Source organism: Podarcis raffonei, chromosome 7 (genome assembly GCF_027172205.1).
Source record: "Podarcis raffonei isolate rPodRaf1 chromosome 7, rPodRaf1.pri, whole genome shotgun sequence".
Classification (NCBI taxonomy): Eukaryota; Metazoa; Chordata; class Lepidosauria; order Squamata; family Lacertidae; genus Podarcis; species Podarcis raffonei.
In genome coordinates this window covers 55,825,893-55,851,777 of record NC_070608.1, presented here as the reverse complement: position 1 = coordinate 55,851,777, position 25,885 = coordinate 55,825,893, and the positions used below count along the sequence as shown (strand labels likewise).

At 40.9% G+C, this 25,885-nt stretch overlaps 1 protein-coding gene across 6 annotated transcripts in view; it reads left to right on the top strand.

The window, feature by feature from the left end:
* ZNF516 (zinc finger protein 516) overlaps positions 1 to 25,885 on the top strand; it is a 111,142-nt gene that overhangs the window by 72,768 nt on the left and 12,489 nt on the right. For 5 of the 6 annotated variants that reach the window (XM_053396673.1, XM_053396670.1, XM_053396669.1 and 2 more), the window contains exons 3-4: positions 15,295 to 16,752; positions 24,281 to 24,385. In XM_053396673.1, coding sequence (XP_053252648.1) covers positions 15,295 to 16,752; positions 24,281 to 24,385 — 1,563 coding nt within the window. Of the gene's footprint in view, positions 1 to 15,294; positions 16,753 to 24,280; positions 24,386 to 25,359; positions 25,428 to 25,885 lie in introns of all 6 variants that reach the window. The other variant, XM_053396674.1, reaches the window with a different exon arrangement.

Sequence of the window (25,885 nt, the reverse complement as noted above, 5' to 3'; positions counted from 1 at the left end):
ATTTTTGTGTAGTTTGGGTTGTGCGAATTTGTTCAAGGCTTTGGAGAATTAAAATGGAGAAATATTAAATTAGGAAGTGTTACATTAAGAAAGAATAGCTGGAATATTTTTTTAAACTTTTGAATGAGTTTGTTGCTTTTTACCAAGATAGTTGCAGGTTCCTTCTAGTTGCCACTTATTGGTCAAAGCTTGACATACTTTCAATTGTGTTTCGATGGAACTTAAGACCACACACCATGCAAAGGGAAATGTTGCAATTTGGATTATAAATTGTGAATAGGTGCCATCTAGTGGTTTTTTGGGTACAGTGCAGTTCCAGCTGAATAAACTTGAGGCAGCTGCCCTCTGAATGAATGTCAGTGTCTTATTGTATTACATTCTTAACAAAGATTGCTTATATTCTGAATTTTTTCTCCTGCAGAGGCATGCACTGCAGACATTTAGCAATTTTTTTTAAAAGAAAAAAACTTATCATAAAAGGGATACTACTTTTAAAATAGAAATTAATTCTTAACTTCCTTGATATTTTTAAATGGTAATAAACTGTTTCAGTGCATACACACAATTAACAAAATGCACAGCCAGGCTTTTTACAAGGTCACATTTCTCTAGTGTGTATCAATGATTTCTTTGTACTCTGCAGCAATATACTGAAACATAATGCCACAAAGAATCTTACATACATAGGAATCTTAGGTTTTTATTTATGACAGACTTTTAGCGACAAATACACTGCATTTTAAGATTGCACACTATTAGTCCCACAAAGGAATCTGGGCACTGTGCAACTTTTTATTAGTTAATTGCAGCTGTTTATGAGCCGTAGCAACAGCAGTAAAAATTCTCTGCACACTCTAAAAATCACTTTCAGGAACAGGAAAATACTTGGTGTATGGCAGATCCTTCATCATGAAGTTTTACAAAAGTTTTATGTTCAGAAAGGAAGTCATTAGAAGTGTTGCTTGATAACAATTTGGAAAGGGAATTGCAGAAAACTTTTGGTGCCTTTGTAAAGTTGGCTTTATGCTTATACAAATAGAAAATTGCAAACGTTATTATAAATGGAAATTTTTACATCACAATCAGGACATGAAGGGTGGACTTGACAAGCTACAAGATTCAAGCTCATATTGGTGCATACAGTCACGGTGGGTGGAAATCGAGCAAACATAACACTAACACTATTGTGTAATGATATCAGGCAAGTGTAACTTCTACTTAAAGCAATCCCCAAACACCACCTGAATCCCTCTCACATATTGTTGGCCTGGTTGAATGAATGGGTTTCTGGACAGATGATGGTGACTGCTTTACTCTTCTCTGGTCATTCTGCTTCTGTGTTAAGCTAAACCATGGTTTGACTTAGCGTGCCGTACAAACCTAACTTCATAGTTTAACTTCCTTCAGACTAATCATGAGCTGTAACCAAGGCTTCTTCTGCGGCTCACAGCTCATGGTTTGTCCTTGTGTTTACCTATACAGTTGTACCTTGGAAGTTGAATGGAATCCGTTCCGGAAGTCCGTTCAACTTCCAAAACGTTCAAAAACCAAATCGCGGCTTCTGATTGGCTGCAGGAAGCTCCAGTAGCAAATCACAAATCAGAAGCTGTGGAAGCCCCATCGGACGTTCAGGTTCCAAAAGAACGTTCGCAAACCGGAACAATCATTTCCGGGTTTGCAGCATTCGGGAGCCAAAACATCCGAGTTCCAGGGTGTTCAGGATCCAAGGTACGACTGTATATTTTTTGGAATATCTGCAGCAGTCCTTGAAGTCGCTGACACCTAAACAAGCTGAGTGATTTATGGAGACCAGCTTACACAATGGGAAGTGTGTCAGTTGTGGGTTCTGCCAGGCTTGTCTGTCTCCAGACCTTTCCTCACCAGAATTGCAGCCTTGCTTCTAAAAATGTGGTCTAGACACTAAAACCTGGTAGTTTGAGCTAAAGAGAGGTGCAAGAAAGTCTGATAATCACTTAAACACAGTGGGATGGTATGCTGTTCCATTTCTCTTCGCGTAGCCCTAAAACAGACTGCAGAGACTGGAAAGGCACTTAGGTAAACAGCATCACCATCCTTTGAGGCCTAAGTCTGTAGAGAAGTTGGGATCCACAAAGAGACACGGCCTAAAGTGAAGTGAATGGGTGGACGAGATGGTTATCAAAATATGGTGCCACAAAAGAAAAGGAAAACTTGTTGTTTTCCCTTGGGCCGGGGGAAAGCTTTCTGTTTGGCAATAGACAACCAACTGCAGACACAAACACATGCAGAATATTATAATTTCTCCAGTAAGAACCTCACAGTGGCTGGGCAGAGGAAGGAGTTTGGTACCAAGTAGTGGGATGGTCATTGCTAGTTTGGCACTCCTACTGGTGCACCTGTGTGGTCCTTGCCTGGCCACACCGTGCCCCAGCCTGGTTTTGGGAAGTGGCAGCATTGCTAAAGTTGGGAAGGCAGATTCAGCAACTGGTCTGATGTTCACCTGCTTAGCTGGCCCTCCACTACAAGATTTTGCTCCGTAAAATAATTTTGCAGAAGGGGACCTGCCCTCACAATGAAAGGAGTGCACACAATGGGTGGCAGTTTTACTCAGAGTACACCTATTGAAATGAATGAATGTGGCTAAGTTAAGTCTATTCATTTCAGTGGGTCTGATGTGAGTAAAACCTAGCTGAATATCTGGAAACCTTTTCAAGTGTATGCCATGAGTGATATTAGCTCAAATTTTTTAAAGGTTTTTACTTTATTTTTGAAATTTCATTTAATGACTGATTGCTGAGTCATTATTTCAGAATGTGAGTGTTCTCATTCAGACTTGTAAACAAATCTGTCTTAATTTGAAATGAAACTATCCTTCTCCCCCATTTTGGGTATTCCTTAAACATTCCCTCTAGAGCAGACATTTCTGTAGAAATGTTAATTTTCTGCTACCTCAGCACTTTTGTCCAGCATAAATAGTCACCTACTTTAGATTGAAATCACTTGAGATTACTGGTGAACCTGTTTGGTAAATGTGGCTCTCATCAGCTTCCTGCTTACTTATTTCCCTAACTGTTCTTTTCTATTTTTATATTTGCTTACAGGTGCTCTGTTCGTATTTCTTCACTTGTGTACTTAAAAAAGAAAGAAAAGCAGCTCATGTGACTTGAAGGTGGAATGTATTTCCAGAGCAAAAAGTGACCTAACACCTGAATTTCACTGGGTTCTTTTGCTTTGGGGATCTGAAATCATCTCGTGCTTTCAAAATACACATATGAAAACATTCTATATTGCCATTATATTGCAGATGAGAACACTAACATAGTATGGGCATAGTAATAATAGGTTCTGTTTATCACAGTGTGATCATTTGATATATAACACTTCTAAGCCATGCTGCCAGAGGAGCTAATAAAATAGCTACAGCTTCTTTGGACAGCACCTGACAGTACAAAATAGAGCCATTTTGCAGATGGAGTGAAGATTCTGAATTGTGAAGCTTAACAGCATTTAGCTACCTTTCCTAGAATAAATTTAGCATGGCCAGAGTGGCTCGGAAGAGGTTATAGTGCTAGGAACACACAGCATAATTTATATACAAAGCAGTGTAAATTAAGTGCCCACATAGACCTGGATTGCTTCCTCTCCAGAAACATAGGATGATATACTTCTGACTAATATGATTACCTAGTGGGACAGTATTTGAGTTGCCATGTAAAACTTGCACGAACCCAGACAAGTAGATGCTGAAACAAAACAGATTGAAGCGTTCTGAGTTCCTGCACTTTATTTATGTACTTATTTCAGTCACTAAAAGGTAAAGGTACCCCTGCCCGTACGGGCCAGTCTTGCCAGACTCTAGGGTTGTGTGCCCATCTCACTTAAGAGGCCGGGGGCCAGCGCTGTCCGCAGACACTTCCGGGTCATGTGGCCAGCGTGACAAGCTGCATCTGGCGAACCAGCGCAGCACACGGAACGCTGTTTACCTTCCCACTGGTAAGCGGTCCCTATTTATCTACTTGCACCCGGGGGTGCTTTTGAACTGCTAGATTGGCAGGCGCTGGGACCGAACAACGGGAGCGCACCCCGCCGCGGGGATTCGAACCGCCGACCATGCGGTCGGCAAGTCCTAGGCACTGAGGTTTTACCCACAGCGCCACCCGCGTCCCAACCCATTTCAGTCACTACTTCCTTGTTAATTTATTTAAATCAATGTTCACATGGCTTTCATAAAGATAATATGGCAAATTTATAAGGGGCAAAATATATGTAGTGGCATCTCATTGACTCAGTCCCATTCTTTTTCACTCTAACTATTTCTAGTATATGCATATCCCGCTTCAGAACGCAGTGAGTTCCCAGGAAATACGCAACATTTTTCACATATCTTGTGTTTAGTGCTGAAGACATCAGGACTTTCCTGATGGAGAAGGGTAGAACACATGCATTGTATTTTTATTTTATTTTTTATATTTCAGATTCAATTGTTGGAGCCTTGAAGAAGGGCTGAGAAAGATAGAATGGCAGCAGAGCTGCAGCCAGTTAGTTTCTTGTGCTCTCTAATGTTTAAATGATTAGCGGTACAATCTAAGAGTTTTGCACCATTTGTGAAAGTGAAATGCTGCGAAAATAAAAGCATGTTTGTCACAATGTTTTTCTTCTACCCAGGTTAGCAAGTGGGTTAGGAATAGAAAAAAGCTTTGATATTCTCTCTTTTTCTCCTCCCTCCAGAATGAAAACTTCCACTTTGAGCCAGGCTGTGGCAGTGTGCTTCAGCATTTTCTTTGTGCTTTCCAAAGCGGCCTCTCTCTCCCCCCTCCCTCCTACTATTCCCAGCCAGAATCCTTGGGAAGCATCCTGCATGTAGCCCATCACTGAAATCTTTGAAAGATACCCTTTCCCATCTACTAAAATGAATGTACTTTTGCATGTCCCTACGACTCACCAGTGTGCGGTAGAATCAATACTACTGCATGTGGATGAATTTATTTTAGGGGTGGTGTTTTGTTTTTTTTAAAAAAAAGGGATTTGGATATCTCTGAAAAAGACCGGATGGCAAAAATTCAGATTGCTCTTGTTTTCATTCACTCAAACATTAGTGCCAGCATCATCATTATTATTATTATTTAAAAAATCTTTCCGATGGGTGATTTGTGAAATGAATGTTGCCTTCCACTTTTAGAACAAATCTGATGTGACATTTTGGTATTGATTAGTGTTTCTTTTTATCCCTCGCTCCCCCCCCCCATCATTCCTTTCCTCTTTAGGCTTTATTCATTCTTCTGGTGATCTTGAATTCTTTTGGCTTCTTTGTCTTTTTAAAATAAACTAAACACTTGTTTATGAATTGTGGGAAAATGCGCTTCCTTTTTCTAAGGAAAAAGTTGTTTGTTCACGTGCTGTTTTCCTCTGTGATTTCCAAAGTGTTAAGCAGAAAATGATTACTTCCCCCTTTGTGAGCTTTCAAATCCAGGCCCCAATTTGAAAGCGTTATAATGAGGTGGAAACTTTTAAAGGTCAGTGCACCCAGAAGTGGCACCCTCTCCTGCTTCAAGGAGGCTTCTCTCATAGATTTGTTGTCCCATTGACTCTTAAAGGAGCTTATTGAAGTTGCCAGTAAATGGCTGATGTCTTTGGCAATCTCAGCAAGGCTGTCACCAGGACTGTTTCGTAGTAGGTCTTGAAAGCTGTTTGCTGCTTGCTTGTCTTTTGTCTTTCTTTCTTTTTTTTATGCCACACATAGTTATCGTTGTTTTCCCTCAGTTCTTGTGCAAAGGAGAAAATGGTGGATGCTGGAATGAAAGGAAAAAGGAAATGCAACTGTATACAGTATTTGTTCAACCTTTAGAATTAACTAGTGTGGCAGGTCATCTGAGTAGATCCAGTGGTTCGTTTTTACAAGAACTGAGATTGGTATGGTAACTGCACAAAGCTCATAAGAGTCCCCCTATGCATGATAGAAAGCTGTATCAACTTTTGGCCAAAGGTTGAAAATCAATAGGACCTCAGAATTTAACAATAATAATAATTTATTTATACCCCACCCATCTGGCTGGGTTTCCCCAGCCACTCTGGGCGGCCTCCGACAAAATATTAAAATACAATAGTCTATTAAACATTAAAAGCTTCCCTAAACAGGGCTGCCTTCAGATGTCTTCTAAAAGTCTGGTAGTTGTTTTTCTCTTTGACATCTGGTGGGAGGGTGTTCCACAGGGCGGGTGCCACTTCCGAGAAGGCCCTCTGCCTGGTTCCCTGTAACTTAGCTTCTTGCAGTGAGGGAACTTACAACAAGAAACAGCTGGTGAGATATGTTGCCTTCACGCCCTGCACCCCTTCAGAAACTAAGCCTAGATACATGTAGCTGCAGTTATGCACATTCTTCCCATGCTACCCTTGCCTCTTATCTTTTTCAAGACACAGTGTTCAGGAAACAATTTTCCGTTTGAAGTTCAAAACACAAGCTTGTCTCCTTCACCACTTTGTGGGGGTTGAAAGGAGAGGAGGGGAGAAAGAATAGAGGCAAAATGCAGTGCAGTTATCTAAAGCAAGGCTTATCAGCGTCGTGCTGTTACACATTACGTTTTATTATTTTATTATTCCATTTTACTATTTTTAAAAGTAAACATTAAGTACACTTAACAGTTACCTATGTAGATGTAACATTTACAAAAGCCATTAAAATGTGTTGTCTTCAGCAAAGCTGTGGGACATACTTATTGTCTGTCTCCAGACAAGAAGACTGACATCTTCCTCTCTCATGTAAACTTTCCTTTTTCATAGTTGGTCCAATAGAGACTCCTTGTTTCACTCCTCTCAATTTGACTTTGCAGTTTTAATTGATGCCTACTTCCCGATAAAACATGGTTGTTGTTTTTCTGTTGAAGCTTATCTTCCCTCTGTGGTTATTTTCATGGACTGAAAATGGAGATGGCAAAGTGATTTACTCTTTTCTAACTTCTTTTTTGGTCCATACTAACTGGAAAGAAAAATAAATACAGGCTGGGAAAAAAGCCTAAAAGTAATTTGGATTCATATGAACATTTGGTGGCTGATTTCAAAACAGCATTTGTTAAACTGTGCGCCATTTTATTTGCAGGGATCTAAACTCTTCCTTTTGCTTGTGCTTTTTAAAGGGAAGACCAAATATTTTACTTAAGAACCATTTATACAGTTCTCTGTGTTAGTCGATTTTGCACAATAAGGATCCACTTCACAGATGACACTTTTTCCACGTGGAAAGAAATGCGCAGTTGTGTACAGCATCATGTGAATAAAGCAAGTGTATCTAATTTTTTACCTCATAGGAAATAGTCAAATATAAAGTTGCTTTAATTTTGGTCGTTTTCACTAGCATTTTCAGTACTGTAAATAATAGCTTTCTACACACACACACACACACACACACACTTTGGACAACCTCCTTTGCTTCCTTGTGCTTCATTATCCCCCCCCAGTACCCCTTTCTTTCTTCAACCTCTAACAGTTCCAGTGTTACGACTGCAAGATTAATGCCTACCTTTATGATTTCATGGTTCACAAATTTATACTTTTAGCCGTAATGTGAAATTCCTTGCAGGAAGGATTTCCAGAGTTTTATGTTAAAGAAGAAGAAAGGTCTCGTTTTCCTGAAAATGTTATTCTTGAAAATGAAATAATTTTATTGATAAAGCCCAGTGGTCTCAGAATGCAACCCTAGCAAAGTCAGCATTTGGGAACAAAGGAGCAGACACTTGCCTGCAGCCCGGAACAGAACAGATTATTGAATTGGTCTGCTGGTTGTCCATTCATGTTTTCCATTGCCCAAATTGTAAGAGTTTAGTGCTTTTTATTTTCCACAAGCACCAGGTGTCCACTTAGACAATGCTAGAGAGATTAAGATTCAAATATGTTATGAGTTGTAAATTCCTTTTGGCTTTGTGTGTGTCACCTGTTTTTCCTCATTTGTTGTAGTATTGTGTTTTGTTTTGTTTTTTAAGGACTGTGGGGGTTTAAAGGGATAGTTGAAGCAAGCATTGGTTACCCTAGAACTGGAGTAAAATAATACCTAATTTTTTTAAAAAAAATAAGAAACAAAAATAATTTAGGCAGAAAATGTACTTGGATCTAATTTCCACAAGGGTTATATAAGGTATGGATAGTGAATTACAAAATAGCACAGGTGGTTTTGTAGAATGGAGGCATGTTTGAATATTATTACTAATATTAATATCGATAATAATTCTAACTCAACCTTTAGCTCTTTACATATCTGAGTGGTATGCAGGCGTGTGAAATAAAACTAGCAGTGACAAAACAGTACAATAAAACAAACATCCTATAAACAAAGGCAGCTAAAGCAGTAGAACATATGCCGTCTTTATAGAAGGTGAATGGAGACCTTTTATATCTGTGGGCCCAGCCCTGCTATACAGTGGATACCTATATTTATGATTCACTGGAGAGAAAGGTTCAAGATTAGTTTGTTCTTAACTGCATTTCTTCTCTCAATTGCTGTTAACTATTAGGCTGCAATTTTGTACTCACTTACTTGGGAGTAAGTCTCATAGATCTCATTTGGGCTTGTGTTTTTATCAAAATGAACATATGTAATCCTGCTCCTGAACACCAAAAGATGGCTATTAAGATCATAATCAAGATCAGAAGGTATTGGGCTTTTCGGATGCAGCGTTGTTTCTCATAATGAAGTCCAGTTTAAAAAAAATTAAATGATACTGATTCCTCTGATCAGTAAAAGTGGTCTAGATCAGTGAAAAGTGATTGATTAGTTTGGGGAGTTGCTGAGTTATTCTCAGTATTAGAGCAGTACACGTAGTGGGTAGTATGGCGGGGCTCTGCACTCACCCAACCCCCAGTTTGTCATGTTGCTGATGCTTACCAAGAAGTACAAGGTCAGTGTCGTGCAAACGCACTGGCAGAGCCAATCAAGTGCTCTCGCCAGTGCCTTTGCACTGTGCTGACCTCACCGTCTACCTCCTGGTAAGCAGCAGCAATGCAACCAACCACAGGTGTTCTGTTGCTGCTATAGAGTTTGCATAGGTTGTTTGTGTATCTTCTCTCATTCTATAATGACTTGGGTAAACTAACTGGACTCATTTTGCTCTCTCTGGTTTCTTAAAGATGAGTATCAGGTGAGGGCTATAATACTGTTGAATACTGAGTGGTCCAACACGTTATATATGGATGCTGTTGTGTAGGGAAGTTTTTGATGTTTTATCGTGCTTTTAATATTCTGTTGGGAGCCACCCAGGGTGGCTGGGGAAACTTAGCCAGATGGACAGTGTATAAATAATAAAGTATTATTAATTTCTTAATCATAGTTCTAAGACTATTTGGTTCCACATTTGCATTGGGGAGGGGAAAGGAAAGACAAACGCATTTAAAATACACCCTCCTTTTTTGTCCAGTTGTATTCCAAATATTTTGCTTTAAGTTATCGAAAATGATAGCTTCTGTTTACAGTTGATGACATTTAGATTAAAAAAATAAATAAATTAGAAGCATGTCTTCAGCAAAGTGGAACAAACTAGAGTCTTTTAAACGTATACTTGGAGAAATACACTGACAGGAAACAAACAAACACAACCAGAATTGAAAGGCAACTAGGGTAATCTGATATCTTTACAATATTTTGCTTATGTTTTTTATATTTTAAAATACAAGATTCATGTAAGTATTAACCAGGTTTTCTGGATGCATTAAAGCCCTTCGTTTTTAATATCATGCTGCCAATAAAAGCCATCTGTATTAGTTTCCCATCTTCTGAGTTAACACAGCAAAATATAAAATCTTGCAGGCAGCATCACCAATCAAAACAGAGCCAGAGGTCTAGCAATAAAATGTAATAATAACCAAAAGCCATGTAATACAAAGCAGAAATGCTTGTTCAACAGCTAGGAAACCTTCTGAGGTTCTTTGTGGCATTACACTTAAGTAGGTCAGACTTTCTTTTCATTCACTTTTACTGAGCAGTAAAATGAGCCTAGGCCCAACTTGTTTGACTTAACTAGGCTTCCATCAGTGTGTCACTCTAAAAGACATCAGAGCCCACTTTGGATATTCATTTATTTAATATTTATTTATTTAAGAAATTTACATCCCACCCTTTGTCAAAAGTCAACAGAGCGATTTACAATGTAGTGACATAATAAGCAACCTAGTGTATAACATGATATCCACAAAATGCAAAATGTTAGAAGTTGTTGTTGTGAATTGTGTGTGTGATAGTGTGCATGTGCATGTGTAATACACAGTAAAAGATAATAGCACATTATATGTTCTACATTATAAGCAGCAGTGTCAAATTATTCACAGTGCCAACCAAGCAATAAACACCACAACCCTGCGAAACACAATGTCTAACAACATGTTATTATTTATATGCATTTACTGTGTCGGTAGCCCCCTCCTTTTTTTGTGTGCAAGCTGTTTTTAAAAATGCGAACATAGTAAAAAATGCAGCCAAATATGCTGCAAAACCATGTGCAATATCAATTTAAGGAGGAAGCTGGGGTGGTGTGAGATTGATTAAATATCACGTGCAACAGGAACCCCAGTCACAATTCAGGCATCCCATTTAGCCAGGTGACCTATATGAACCACCGTCCTGCAAGACCGTAACCACCACCTTAGCTGATTGTATGTTTCAAGCTTACCCTTGCTGACAGGTAACTATGTTCACATGGTAAGGAAGCTTGAACCACAACTGCTGGTTTAAGATAGCTAATAGTTGCAATTATCCTGTGATGAGCAAGGTTGCCGTAAATCTTCCCTAAATGCTTAGTGCAGCAGAATGACCTGCTTCTCTCATTTAGTAATTTTCAGGTTGCACCAGATTGTGGCTTACCACAATCACACATAAAAAGTGCCAAGGGATATGTTTGTCGAATCTCTCAAAGTGTTGCTCCTAAACTTTTCTATGGCTCCAGCATCTCTGCAATATCTCATCAAGTATTGTGCACTAGTATTGCAATGGAACAGTGGTTGGCATACCTTGTCCTACAGATGTAGCTTGATGAGTTATTCCTCTGTTGAGTTTATCAGCCCATGGCTGAAAACTATGGCCAGAAAACCCACCTCGATTGGACTGCCACCATCCCTCTTGTTTCTTCTGGGCTATGATACCGCTCTTGAATCCCTGAGGCAAAGGCTTTGGGACATTTCACATAGCAACCTGCAATCTCGATCTCATGTAATCTGTGGCCCGGTAGCAGCAGGAATCCAATATGGGTACGACTTACAGATACCCTCATATCTTAGGAACCTGTCTGTTCCACCCTATCGGCATTTATTTACCAAAGCCAGACTAAATTTATTTCCTTCAGAAGTGCTAAATGGTAGACTGAGAGGCATCCCTTAAGAATAGGCTTTATTTATGTTCTCAGGACGTCAATTGCATGAAGCATATCTTACTGCATTGTGGGCAGTACGAGCAAGCAAGGGACCAACTGATCAAACCCCTACTGGCAAATCTGCCGGGAAAATCTGAAGCCTCCCATATTAAACAACTTTTGGATGACAGGTCTAATGATATTACACTGGCCGTGGCAAAGTTTCTTTCAGAAGTCGAAAGAAACAAAGATCATCAAGCTCGAGAAAAAACAAAATGACCGCCTCGGTTCCTCTCTCTTTTGTGGTTGGCTGTCTTAACTGTATTTTGTTCTGAAATTGTTCTATGGGTCTTTGGACTGCAATAAAGATTTATATATTATTCCTCTGCCTGGGCATAATGAGCAGCATTGGGTTTCCCCACTGAGTAAGTTTGCCCATTGGCATGAATGACCTGAAAGTCATAGGACTGACATTATGGAAATAGTGTCCGAATACTGAAATCCTCAGCCTTAATAGGTAAGTTGGGGTGTGGGGATGTATCCTACTAAATGTATCCTACTAAAAGTGGCTGGGAAAATTCCACATCCACTCCAGAATTGTATCCCTCACAAGGCAGAATTTCTTAGCCTCATATAGTTAAACCCTGCATCCTAAAATAATCTAAACTTCCACATGCTCCAAGCCAGTACATTTCCCCCTGTGCCATGTCATTATCAACTCTTTTCTGCTCGTAGGTCCCTTGATTGGTCAATAAAGAGAACTCTGAGTCATACTACCCGGGGCACACTTAAAATAGTTCATTAAAAAATTATTCTCTGCAGCACCTCCAGCAACTACTTGACATCAAGGATGAGTTGTGGGAGTTAGGGGAAAATGGGGGGCTTTGGCTTGGGAAGTATCAAGGCATTTCTCATATAAGATCTTTCCGGAATAAATTGCCTCAGTAAAAGCTGATAATTTACCATATAAAAAAATGTGGCATTCTTTTCAGCTGCTGGTTTCCTCCAAACAAGTAGATCAGGGTTAGCTAACATGGTGCCCTGCAAACATTTTGAACTACAACTCTCATCATTCCTGGCTGTTGGCCATGCTGATGGGAGTTGTAGTCCACAACATCTGTAGGGCACCATGTTAGTCCAGATATTGACATTAAAATCATAAACCAAGAGCCAATGTGGAAATAGTGTGGAAAAGACTACTTGGAACAGCTGGATTCCTGAGGCCTAGTTTACACAAACAGGCAAATGAGATGGTGGAGTTGTGAGGAGTTGTGATTGTATCTGATTAGACTGCATTTAGGCACCCATGTTTCTGAACTCTCTCATATGGGGACAGGGAAACTCATTTAAAGTAGGAAACTAGCACAAAAGTGGGGCGTATGCTGGTTAGTTGTATGCTAGTTTATTTTTATTATTTTTTACTGGCAGAGTTTTCTTAAGTTAGGGAGCATGCAAGAAGTACACACACATCCAGGCCAATAGTTTGAAGCTGTAGAGTTGTTTTGAAAATTAATAAGAAAAGCATACAGTACTAGGCAGAAATTAGTGAGTTTTTAAAGTCTGTATTTCTGCGATCTGCATGGAAGGCTATGATTCTGTGCACAGTTAAAGCTGCTTAAATTGCAGTGGAATCATATGGCTCTAAGGCTGCTAAGTGTGTACAGGATTTCAGCCATTCTTGGCTGTCACTCTGATGGCAGGTGATTTCCCAACCTTGTAAAGCACCAAAGTCTAGAGGAAGCCTTTATTACTGAAACTAATGACTCCTTGTGGAAAGGGTCAGTCTCCTCTACTGTATTGCAGTTGACCGGGAGTGTTAGTTATTTACTTCTGTTGATTATTTAGGTTTTTTTAAGCAAACTAACTGCACCATGGTAGGAAAGACGTAGAATTCTTCAAAACATTTAACTGCGACAGATGTGCTTTAAAAATAACACAGATGTGCAGTGTCAAATTTCACAATCCCTGGCAGCTCTTTTGATTCCAAGTGTCGATTTAACTAGCGGTGCTGGGCATGTGCTTTCAGGAAGTCTTAACTTCTTGTAAAACAGGAAAAAACACTTTAAATACAAAGGACCTTGTCCCATTGAGAATTTGAAAAGAAAATGATCTTTACCGAGTGAGTATTCAACCCTGCTAGACAGCAAATCCATGGGTTATTTTTAAGCTAATTACTCAGAATTAAACAAAGGCTTAAGGCTTTTTGCCTGAACTGTAGTTGAGGCCAAATTAAATCGAAGTTGAGTCACTGATTTTTTCTTTTTAAAACCCACACTCAGCCTAAAACAGATCACATTTGGCAGGGTTTGAACACTGCCTGTGGTACCAATGTTATACTAAGCAACAGTGATGTGTTTGACTTTCCAAAACACTTGCTTTTAGAGTTGATGCGGAGAGGAGATGCAGATACAGAAAAGACCACTTACGATCTGATTCTTGCAATCTCAGTAGTTCTAAGAACATGGAATATATGTGGAACATGAATATTACCAGCCATAGGGCCAGGCCCATCCATGAGGCAAGGTGAGGCGACTAACCTCCTCAGGCAGCAGGAGCCACAGGGTCAGCAGATCTGGCCTTCAAGGAATGTATTGCCCACTACTAGAAATGGAGCAGCAGAACAGAAGTAATAATAATAATAATAATAATAATAATAATAATAATAATAATAATAATAATAATTTGTATCCCGCCCTCCCCAGCCGAGGCCAGGCTCAGAGTGGCTAACATCATAAAAACAACACAATATACATAAAAACAGACATCAATTAATTAAAATACATTTTAAAATTAATTCAGACAAGTTAAAATCTGGGCAGGTGGCAATTATCGGGTTGGAATTGAGAGTGGTTAATACTTGCCAGGACCAACTGTTTCCACTGATCATACAAGGACCTGTGAGCTGGTTGGGGGCATCCTTCGGGCTTGTTTTACACAAAGGAAAGTAAGTACAGCCTTAGGACTGGCTCATGTGGTTTGGGGTTGTTTTTCTCTCTGAGTGAACTGTCCTCTCTGGTCAGTATTTCCTAAATGGTATTTAGGTTGCAGCATGGTTGCAGAAATCACTGGCAAAGTGTGTGTATCATTTGCCCACACTGTATGTTCCCCGTGTTATCTGATGCAGGTCTGTATCTGTGAAAAATTGCCCTGAGGAAAAATGAGCCCACAGGACTCTGTGAACTGCTCTTTGGTCTTCAATTTTAGCTTGCAACGATTTTCAAATTGTTTTTCATTTCCGGCCATCGTCTTAGATCCTTCTTCATGTACCCCTTCCATGGGAGATTCAGATGGTGGCTACTCGAGAATGTGAAAGAGCCTTTTCAGTGATGTGTTCCCCACCTCAGTTTGTGGAATACTCTCCCCAGGAAAACCCATCTGGCACCATCATTATAAATAGGTCCCAGGCCACCACTTTTTTGTTTATTCAGGCCTTCAGTAGCTAAGCCTCTTCTTTGGTGCTCATCTTGTAGTGGGGTGGGGAAGGACTTAGCATATTGATTGTGTAATGGGATGACCATTTTAGGAATTTCATATTGCTTTAAAGTGTCTGGTTTTCACTTGATTTTATCAGCTTGCATTTTATCCAAATAAGTCACTTAGAGGCTTCTCTATAAAGTGATTAACACATGTCTCAGTAGTAAGAATAGTAATGATGATGATGATGATGATGATAGCTTCACTGTGGGCTTGTGTCAATGGGGTATTTGTACTTTTGCAATAAGCAGTGCACACAGAAATCCACTACTTGTTTGTTTCCCAGCTCCTTTCAGTGGTGGTTCCTTGAGCGGAAAGCAATAGGTGGGAAAGTCTTGTGGAGGGTGGGGACTCACTGTGTGCATAAGAATCGCCCACCTGTGGGGCTGCAGTGGTATGCTGTGAATTTGTCCAACCCAAAGAAGCTTTTACCCATTCTCTGATATTTATCTAGAAAACCTGCATCTTGCATGTGTTTTGTCTTCATAGTAATTCTGTTTTTATGTGTGCCTTCCAGGTAAAAAGCCGTACCTCTGCAGTTTTTCTGAAGAAGCACCTCTGGCAACCCTACAGTTCAACCATGGGAGAAACATTACAAGAGAAAACAACGCCACTGAATCTAAAACAGAGCTGTCTTTGGTGGCATCTATACCAGAAAACAAGACCAGAGAACCCTTTCCAAAATATGTGGATTGCAAAATTTCCCTGGATTTAAAGAAATCGGCATTTCAGCAAAGCCACAATTTCCCTTGCTCCAGTAGGACTGTTGACTTTGCTTCTAGACTCTGTCCAACGTATTCTGATGTGAGACTAGATTTGCAAACCCCGATGGGCAAGGGCTCTAAGGAGAATCCTCCTGATATGTGTGAAGACTCTGTGTTAATTGACAGTGCAGATTTCCCAGAGAAGATTCCATTAGATCTAAGTGAGAAGTCAAGCAGGGCTGATTCATGCAATACGAGTTTTACCTCAACCTTACAGGCTGCTTTGATTGTCCACCCGTGCCCTTACTGCAGTCATAAGACCTATTACCCAGAAGTCCTGTGGATGCACAAAAGAATTTGTCACAAGGTCAGCTGTAACTCTGTGGCTCCCCCTTGGGTTCTTCAAAATGGATTCAAGAGTATAAAACACAACGCCGTTTTCATGGCACGAAGTGGCCGCACCGGACCCCCTCCTGCTCTTGGTGGTAAAGAATGCCAGCCTTTGCCTGTCAGCAGATTCACACGCCTTCAGGTGCCAAGTGGGTTGCCGGGATCTAAAAATAATTCTTCTGGTTCTGCTATGACTGCTAAGCCCGGGACTATGCAGAAGGATGCGCCACTGCCCACTGGCAGCTATGGTCCACGGTCATCAGGCACTGATGGGTACAGGCAGCCCAAACTGAACCACACCCACGAGCAAAACAGCACAGTATCCCAACAGCCCCAACTGAAAGCAAAATACGAAGCAAACTCCAAGTTGCTGCAGGCAAGGAGCTTTGGTGTAAGTTTGGCACCTTCCCCGGTGATTGTCTCTAAACCCAACTCACAGCCCTCCAACAGCAAACTTGCCGAGAAGTATACCGTTCCCCAAGTCAGTGCTGGGTTTGTCCCTTTAAGCAAGCATTGTGCTTCAGAACCAGGGAAGGCCAAATTTTACTCTCCGCCTCAGTACCTCCCCCCGTGTAAAGCTGAGCCATACCTTGTGCAAGAAGACCCACCTGTGCCTCAGCAAGATCCGAACACCAAGAAAGAGAACGAGGGGAGGGCTCTGGTCAATTGTACAGCAGGGTCCAGAGCAAGTCCTCTCATGCTGCCCCAGCCTAACACAGCAGGGCCTCTCCCACCTGTACATTCCACCAAACAGGAGCCACCGTCGGAAGGACACGAGAAGTGCTTGGACATTTTGAACATCTTTAAGACCTCCATTCCCAAGGATCTCGCCACTCTCTACCAAACATGGGGTGCCAATAGCCCTGTAGTGGACCATGCTGGTAAGAGTTCTAATAACTGCTTTTCCATGGTATTTTGCTAAGTTTAACGACTATCGCTGACATTTTGGATTTGTGAAAACGCTGTGTATTAATCACCATGTTTAAACAGATTACCTCCCCTGTTTTAACTATCCCAACCTTACTCCAGTTAGTTCCCTGGGAATAAGTCCTGTTAAGTTCTATTGGTGCAAATTCCATGGCATTTTTATTTTGTGTGCAATAAACATACCTTTTAGAGAACAGTTACAGAAAGGTAGCCGTGTTGGTCTGCCATAGTCAAAACAAAAAAATTTTTTCCTTCCAGTAGCACCTGTGTATCTGAAGAAGTGTGCATGCACACGAAAGCTCATACCAAGAACTAACTTAGTTGGTCTTTAAGGTGCTACTGGAAGGGAAAAATTTTTTTGTTTTGACTTTTAGAGAACGTGATGCTTGGAGAATTTGGAAATTGGGGGTCGGAAGAGACCCTCAATGGTATAGCCGGCCATGCCATCATTCACTGCCCTTTGCACCAGAATCCTGGGGTGGATCTACACTTATGTTTTTAACGTTAGGAAAAGGTTAAGGAAGGGTTGTGGTAACGCAGAGGGACAAATGATGCGTTGCTTTTAACATTCCTGTTGTTAAAATGCGACACCAGAGGGTGCTGCAGAGCAATTAGCAGTGTTTTGACAAAAATAAACCAACAACAAGGTAAGAAAGGGGATTTAAATTACAAGTATGCTCTGTGACCTTTTAGAACAATATATCTTACAGTTCAAATAGCATTAAACAGGTCAGTGTAGATCCAGCCCTGGATGCTTTTCAGCAGCCTTTGAATGTGAACCAAGTTCAGCTCCTGGCCCTAGTGATGAGGGGGTGTTGGGAGGGTGGGAGCCCCTTGTCAGCACTGTGCCAGTGCTCCCCTTTCTCTGGTGCTGATCCTGGTGAAAGTTCCATCTACACACATGTTTCTCAGCAGAAGGTAGATATAGAAATGTTCTTAGTCTTCAGTGCAAAGAACTAAGATTTTTAATATTTCTTTTCTTTGTGGAAGAGTCTTTGAGGAAACAGGCTTTATTGAATGCAGGGTTTGATTTAAAAATGGGGGGAGGCAGAGGAAGGGAAAGTCATAGGGAGCACAGTTGGTGCTTAAGGTGTGTGTGTGTGGGGGGGGTGTCAGTAGGGCAAGAATGCAGATTTACCAGCAGAGCCAGAGTTTGTGTCTTATTTGTTTGTTTGTTCATCAGTATAGTGGTTCACAACATAAAAACAGGAAATAAAAATAGGAAATTTGTCTCATGTCCTTGTACTTCCAAAATCTATCACTGATCACTACTAGCAACTAGTATGCCATTATTGGTGCTTTATTTTGAATATATTGCATGCCTCCAGATCTTTCCACTGTATGAAAACAACAAAGAGAAATCAATGGTGGTTTACCTATGGCAGCATCCTCCATCATTGGGGCAGCCATACATTATACACTTAAAAAGTGGTGTGGCGAAGGAAGCCCTGGAGCAGAGGCAAAGGTACATGTGCTCGGTTAAGAAGCTAAGGGTCTGAGCTAGGCATGTTGAGGTGCTGTCCCTCATGATAATACTAAGCATACCTTTTCTCCAAGTTGAAGCTTAACTGACACATTTTATTTATTTGTTTTATTTAAAATATATTTCATCCTGCCCATTTTATTTGGAATGTCAGAGTTGTGTACAATGAGTTATTTCACAACATAAAGACAATAATAAAACAACAGATGCAGATGGTCATGCATGAGAGAAGAGAGTAAATGGGTAAGGGAATAGCAGGTACCTCATCTTCAAGGATTTGACTTTCCTATGGGATTCTGTGTGTATAAACTGATACGGAAATCTGCTTCCTTTTGTTCATTGCCCTTGTGTAAACATCCATTGAGAAATCCTAAGGCTTTTCATTGCTAATTCTCTTAGCAAGCTAAATATAGCTGTTATTCCTTACCAGCTAAATAAGAAAGTTTTAACTAACTGTTAGTTAGATAAATCTAAAAGATGTCCTTAGAAAAGTTCCTTCTGTTCTCTCTCTCTCTCTCTCTCACTCTCTCTCTCTCTCTCTCTCTCTCTCTCACACACACACACACGCACACATCTCAACACCCCTCATTTATACCTGTCTATTGAGTAGCTCTGGTCCATGGGGTCACGAAGAGTCAGTCACGACTAAACGACTAAGCAACAACCACAACATTGAGTAGAAAGGCTTTTAGAAGTGTATTCCAAAAAATGGAGACCAAAGAGGTGAAAGAATGACCTTGGGCAGTTGTGGATACAAATATAGTCCTGAGTAAGGCATGAGCTTTTACTTTTTGACAACTGTGAAAGAATGCAATAATACAGCAGAGTCATTAGCAATTGTTTGGAAAGGGCTGGAGAGCAGTATCTGGTGGGTGCTATAAGGAATTATGGCTAAAACACACAGCTTGTTTTTTGCTTTTAAAAAAAAACTTATTTAAGGATGGGCCACCTGATAATTCTGGAACCACTGCTACACAGTTTCCCCCACGTTGCAAAATAACACCAGAATCTTCAGGCATAGGGATCAGCCTACATTTTGACTTTCCCCCATGGCAACATTGCCCCATTTCTGAAATGGTCAATTACAGCATGGGGAAGAGGTACAGTATGGGTTCTGCTCATGTGACTCCTGGATGCTGATTATACTGCCATACTGCGGCTACTCCCACCCCACCCCATGTAATGTTTCCCAAATTCTACACCCCACCAGTTCCATATTCTAGCTTCCCATGCAGGCTCCAACCACACATGGCTACCAGATGGTTGATGATGATGTCATTAGACTTGCTGGTGCAAGCATGCTTCTGGATCTGGGCACAGAAACTTGGCTTAGCCACAGGCCACCCTTTAATTTCCTGGAGTTGGGATATGTGTGCCATGTTGAGCTGTTAATCACAGGCTCCAGCCTTGGCCATTAGACTGGCCATTCTGCCTACTGCTGGCACTTCACATGCTCCCCTAATCTAGATTGAAAACACTAGATACCCCTGGCCAATCATAAAAAAATTAAATTCTTAACAAGAAAGGAAAGTGGGAAATAGTCTGTGGGCAGGAAAGGTTTTAGGTAGCCTTTTAACACGTTTCAGAACACCAGTATTGACATTCAGTTTGTGAGAAAATGTAAAAATTGTTAAAACGAATTAGGAGGGCTGCTTTACCTTTACATTGTTTTTAGAAGTAGGGTGGAATTGCAAAATGTTTATTTATTAGGATATTTCCTACAGCACTGTTGGCACTCTATTGCCAGACTTTCATGCATACTCATTGGGCATTGCATTCCCCATTCACACACATTTTTGTCAACAACAACAACAACAATAAATCCTAGGAATTCAGATGGTTGCTTTTGTGTTTTAGTTTACCTTTCGTTTTCTTTTCTGATCTCTGAAGCAAGTGCTGGTGCAGATATTTAGACACACTAAATTTGCTTGGACAAGAGTAGTTTCATTCAGAAGAATAGTTGAGTGATTATAGTTCTACCCAACCCACAGATTATAATTAGTAGAAATTTGGAACTATTTTAGCATGTGTTTGCCAGCGTGGGTCACAATATTACATTGTAAGCAAAGAATGCTTTTTTGTAGTTCACATACAATCTCTCTCTCTCTTTCTCACTCTCTGTATTTCTCTCTCACACGCAGGAACATTATTCATCTTCTAATTTTGAATATTCAGTTTATTTCTCTTTTGCAGTAGAGCTTTATTGGCCCCAGTAGATCATTCCCTTATGAATGCTTTAGTATGCAGTGGAATTGGGGCAGGTTTGGAGCTTTGGCTTTTACATTTTAAATTGGCCTTCTATTCTCAGGAGAGAAGTGCACAGTTTTGTTTCCTTCTAGTAACACAGTGATTTCCCAATCCCGCAGAGAAATAGTTACAAGTACTGCCAGAATATCAGTGCAAGCTATTAGCATTTGTATTATGTCAGGCATTCAGCAGTTTGATGCTTGCTTAAGAATTTCTAAAAACTAGAACAACAAAAACCAGGGGCCTCAAATCTGTGGAGGTTATTTTTCTATTTTACTGTTAGTGTTATTTACTGCTATCATAGTATTAAATGTGACATTGGCAGCATGGTAATTTCCCCATGTGGTTTCACAGAAATTCCTACGTATGATGAGAAATTGAAATTTATGTAAATAAAAGTGACTAATATTTATATACATATATACACTCCTAATATTATATAATTTATCTTGAGAGATAATTCCACAAAGGTGTCATTGTGATCTGCATAAACCCTTGTGCATAAAAACCTTGAGAATGTTTTTTCTCATCAACGGTTGACAAAACACACTCTCAAGGTATATAACCAGATTTTTGCAAAGGGATTGTTAACATTAGTTATAAATTAATAGTGTTTCTCCTCTGTGTGATTTAAGACCAGTTGATTGGCTGCTTTCTGCCCTCCAGCACTGCTTCGTGGTGAGATAATAGTATATATTTATGTAGCACATTGTGCATATATTCATATGTTAACTGCTTTTTCTGTACAGCCCAGTAGCTGAAGCTCCTTTGGCAGCTCACAAAATGGAGGTCAACAACCATAATATAATAATAAGACATGAAGTAAAATCTAAAATGGATTTCAAAAGCCACAGAGAAAACAACAGGGAAGAGTAGCAGTGTAAGGATATTATAAGCGTCAACATATTTTTCAAATTAAAGGACAAAAAAGTCTAGCAGAATGAAAAAAGTCTTCATCTGGCGCCAAAAAGACCAACATTTGGGGGCCACATGAGCATATCTGAGATAGGCGTTCTACAATCCGTGTGACATCACTAAAAAGCAGTTGCCTGTTTCCCCTGCATTTGGTGGGAGCACCCAGAGAAGGGCTTCAGAAGGTAGCCTTTGAGTTTGGATAGGTGGTTCAAAGTACCTCATATACACTATTTATACACCTCATACACACATTTATGAGATCCCCATGGAGCAGTGGTTTGTAAACTTTCTTTGGTGAGCCGTTTATATAACAGCTTGTCCAATGTGAAACTCATATGTTTTACAGTGAATACAGTGCCTCAGAATGCAGGTAAAAGGTAAAGGTACCCCTGCCCATACGGGCCAGTCGTGTCCGACTCTAGGGTTGTGCGCCCATCTCACTTAAGAGGCCGAGAGCCAGCGCTGTCCGCAGACACTTCCGGGTCATGTGGCCAGTGTGACAAGCTGCATCTGGTGAGCCAGCGCAGCACATGGAAACGCTGTTTACCTTCCCGCTAGTAAGCGGTCCCTATTTATCTACTTGCACCCGGGGGTGCTTTCGAACTGCTAGGTTGGCAGGCGCTGGGACCGAGCAACGGGAGCGTACCCCGCCGCGGGGATTCGAACTGCCGACCTGACAATTGGCAAGTCCTAGGCGCTGAGGTTTTACCCACAGCGCCACCCGCATCCCGCCTCAGAATGCACCCTGCTTTTAATCCATGCAGAACAGTTTGTTTAGGGGGTGTAGGACAGGCTGCACGACACATGCACACACAGCTCTGTCCACTCACTGCCCCCACAGCATCTGCTGCCCGAGGTGGCTATCTCACTCTACCTCATGGTAGAGCCGGCCTTGCTTCCCCTTGGTGAAGCAGATGTCTGGAGCTCAAAGCACAACTTGTCCCCACTTGACTCCCGGGTTACAATCCAGGTCCTCAGAACTCACTGGGTAACCCCTATTCTGCACATGCTTCTCCCAGTGGAAACAAACTCTGAGAACTGGGTTTAGAATATACTTTGGATATGACCAGTAGGAACAGCCATTCCTTTTTTATTGAAAGTCATGCCATGATGCGGCATAGTTCCCACTGGGCCATTCTGTTTGCATTGAGGGGTTGTTGCCACATACTGTACCTCAGCCGCAGCTGAAAATGGCACCATTTATTTCTTGTAAAAGGGAAACTGCAGCTCTATGTTGCCTCATCTCTACTCCTTCTTGAAAAATGTGAGGAGCTTTGCCCTTTAAAAAGTCTTTAAATCCTAACACCCACCCACAGAGTTTTGCAGTCCGTTACTACTTTCAGCTTGAATTCTGGATTGCCTGCCATCCCTTGATTTTATTTTGTTTTCCTTGCAAGGCTGCAATGGAGTAAGAAATGCAGACTGGAGGTGGGGAGAGAGGCGGGTCTTGTCTGTGAGGAGGGGATAGAGAGAAGATCTGGAAAAGGGCCAGCAGAAATCATTTACCCATGTGAGCAGCTCCCCCCCCCCGTCCCCCTGCCTCTCTCTAACCAGCTTGGGCAGCTGGGTTGGAGCACCAGAATGAGCTAGGATTAAGACAGGATAATGGATTTGGGTGAAGACAAGGCCAAATTCTAGCCATGGTTTTGGACTGTGGTTTGTTGGCCACAAGCGATCCATAATTAGCGCTGCCCTAAAGTGTACATGTGTGTTTACTTCTGTAATGTCTGGATGGCTTTTCTACCACTTGGATGTTCCACAATGAAACATTTTCAGTTTCAATGTGCCAAGGCAGATGATGCCTATTTTTAATTATATCTCTATCTCTCCATAAAAGAAAATTAAAAAGATAAATTCTGTTATTCTACCCTTGATCCCCCTCTCCTCCTCACCACCGCAGCGTTTTGATGGGTTCAAAATTTTCAGCAACAGCCCCTTAAATGATTTTTTATTTTAAAAGGCAGGACATGCTAATGGCAAATAAAAACCTTTTCCCACCCCTTTTGAAGATGCTGCCTAACCAAAATAGCAAAGAAGACGCTTCAAATATTTTTGAGAAAATAAATAACCCAATAAAAGTCAAACGTGTCCTTTTTGATCAGCCGTAAAAGACAAAGACCAGCCCTTTAAGTCAGATACTGTAAACTGACCTTTGGGAAAAAAGAAGAGGTTTGAGTCATTTTTCCACAAATGCTAATGGCCTAGAAAACATGTTTATCAAAAGCTGGCAGAGGACTGCTGCGTTGCTACTATCTCCAAATGTCTGTAATGACACTTTGATTCACAGATGTCTTCCGCCTGTGCCTCAGAGCTCTGGGGTCAAAGCAGCACCAGCAGGCAGGTAAGGCAGGGCTAAAGGTTTGATCAGCTTGTGATGGCTCCACTCACTCTGCATTTGTCTCCAAGGTATTGCAGCCTGGGGGGGACAGTCGGGCTCTGGTTCTACTCACTTCCTATTATCCATGTGACTTGTCTCCGCCACGCTGGAGTCACTTTGATTTGCCTGATGTACTGCTTGACAAAGCTGGGTGATGGCTGAAAAGTAGATCCAGCTGCTATGAAAAGCGCACACCTGACATGCCAGTCCTGGTGCGGGCACATCATGGGGAGCATTTTTTAATTCAATGTAATTTATGCATCCTTGCCGTCCTGTGTGTGCCTGGCCTGTCAGCCGGTGCCTAGATGAAGGCTGACAGTTGTCATCCAGGGCCTGAAGGTAGCCTCACATAATGACACATTAGACATACTAATGATGTTTTCCTCTGGCATAATGTTTTCTTCTCAACTTTCCCTTACTCCTCGCTTCTCTCCCCCCTCCCCTCTTCTCTCCACCATAGGGATGCTTAGGACACAAACACGCCAAGGAGACTATCTCTGCGTAGAGTGTGGAAAGGGTTTCACCCAACCAAGCCACCTCAGAACTCACATGAGGTCTCACACAGGTACATTTTTCTTTACCATTCCATCAAGCGGGTGGGAGAAGCCCTTACTTACAATATTTCGCCTTGCTCTTAATTTCCTTTGCTAACCTGATTTTTTATTTTTGGAAAGATTCCCCATTTTGTTTAATTTCATATTTGATTAGCGTTGATCTTGTTCTTTTTCAGGTACTCAATTCTCCCCCCTCCCCACATGCCTTGCATAGCACTGCAGCACAATTGAAATAAGCTTATTTGTAAGGTTTTGGTGTGTGTGTTTAAAATAAACCCACCACTTTAATTAGAGAGCAGAATACTCTGGAATGAATATGCTAATGAATTCTCTTGCCATCAGCACAAATTGAAATCAAAGAACCTTTTTGATCCAAACATAAAGCTTTGTTTTGCTGTCTCCTTGCTGCAGACTGAAAGAGGTCTGGGGTTTATTTTTATTTTATTTTATTTGGACAATGATAAAATTCTAAATCTCAGCCCTTTTCAAGCTGTGTGATTTGGAGAACGTAGCAAGCTTGAAGCTGCTAGTGTGTCAAGTTACCTTAATAGCATTACATGAGACAGTGAGACTAGCAAAGGGTTTTTTTTTTATTAAAAAAATATTTCTTTTTCTTTTTTGGAGAAGTGTGAATGATGCATACATAAGCCAGTCTGATGCAAAATGACAGAGGCCAAATGGTAAGTAATTCAAGAAGAGGGTCCCTTTACACATACACTGATAATTAATGTTGTCAGTGATTGCTTTCTTCAGCACTGAAGTCTGAATTAAAAAGGGCAATGGCCTTAGGCTGCCATTAGCACACTCTCTTACAGTAAGTGTTACGGTAAATTGGTATTTTCCGGCTACGGGCGAGGAGCTGGTGTCTCTGCTTTTTTCCCCACCCTCCCCCAAATGTGGTTTAATCTGTAATGGACTCGAATATTGTACGCGCACTAACGAAGCTTGAATGTTAATCTGTTAACAAGCCCCCTTGTTCCCACAGTGGTATTTGAGTCTAATGGACTCCGAGGTACTGACGTTCACACCACCTCCGCAGACGCCCCAAAACAAGTATGTTTTACAATTAATTGGGTATTTGGTTTTTAATGTGGTAGCTGGGGAGAAAAAAAAAAGTTACACCGTGATACTCATCAGTAAAGCACTGACTCGTTAGATAAGAGTGTAAGTAAACAATAACCGTGCTGTGTTTGGTTTTAGATGCTAAAATTTGTGGAAAGGCCTTACACAAATGAGACAATTTATTAGCAAATGTCAACAAAATTGCTAAAAATATATTGAGAAGGGAGGGTAGTTTTTGTAACGGCATATAAAATTGCTATCTTGGTTTCGCTAGATAAGTTCTTCAGTGCATATCTGCCCACTACTTTAATTTCTGAAATGCAGCAACAGTACAACTCATCCATAGTCCGTGTTTTTCTGAAGAGTATTCCTATCACAGTATTATATAGCTCCTATCTTTTGAAAGACGCTTATCTTTCAATCTCTGTGGACTCTGTGTGGTGGTGTGT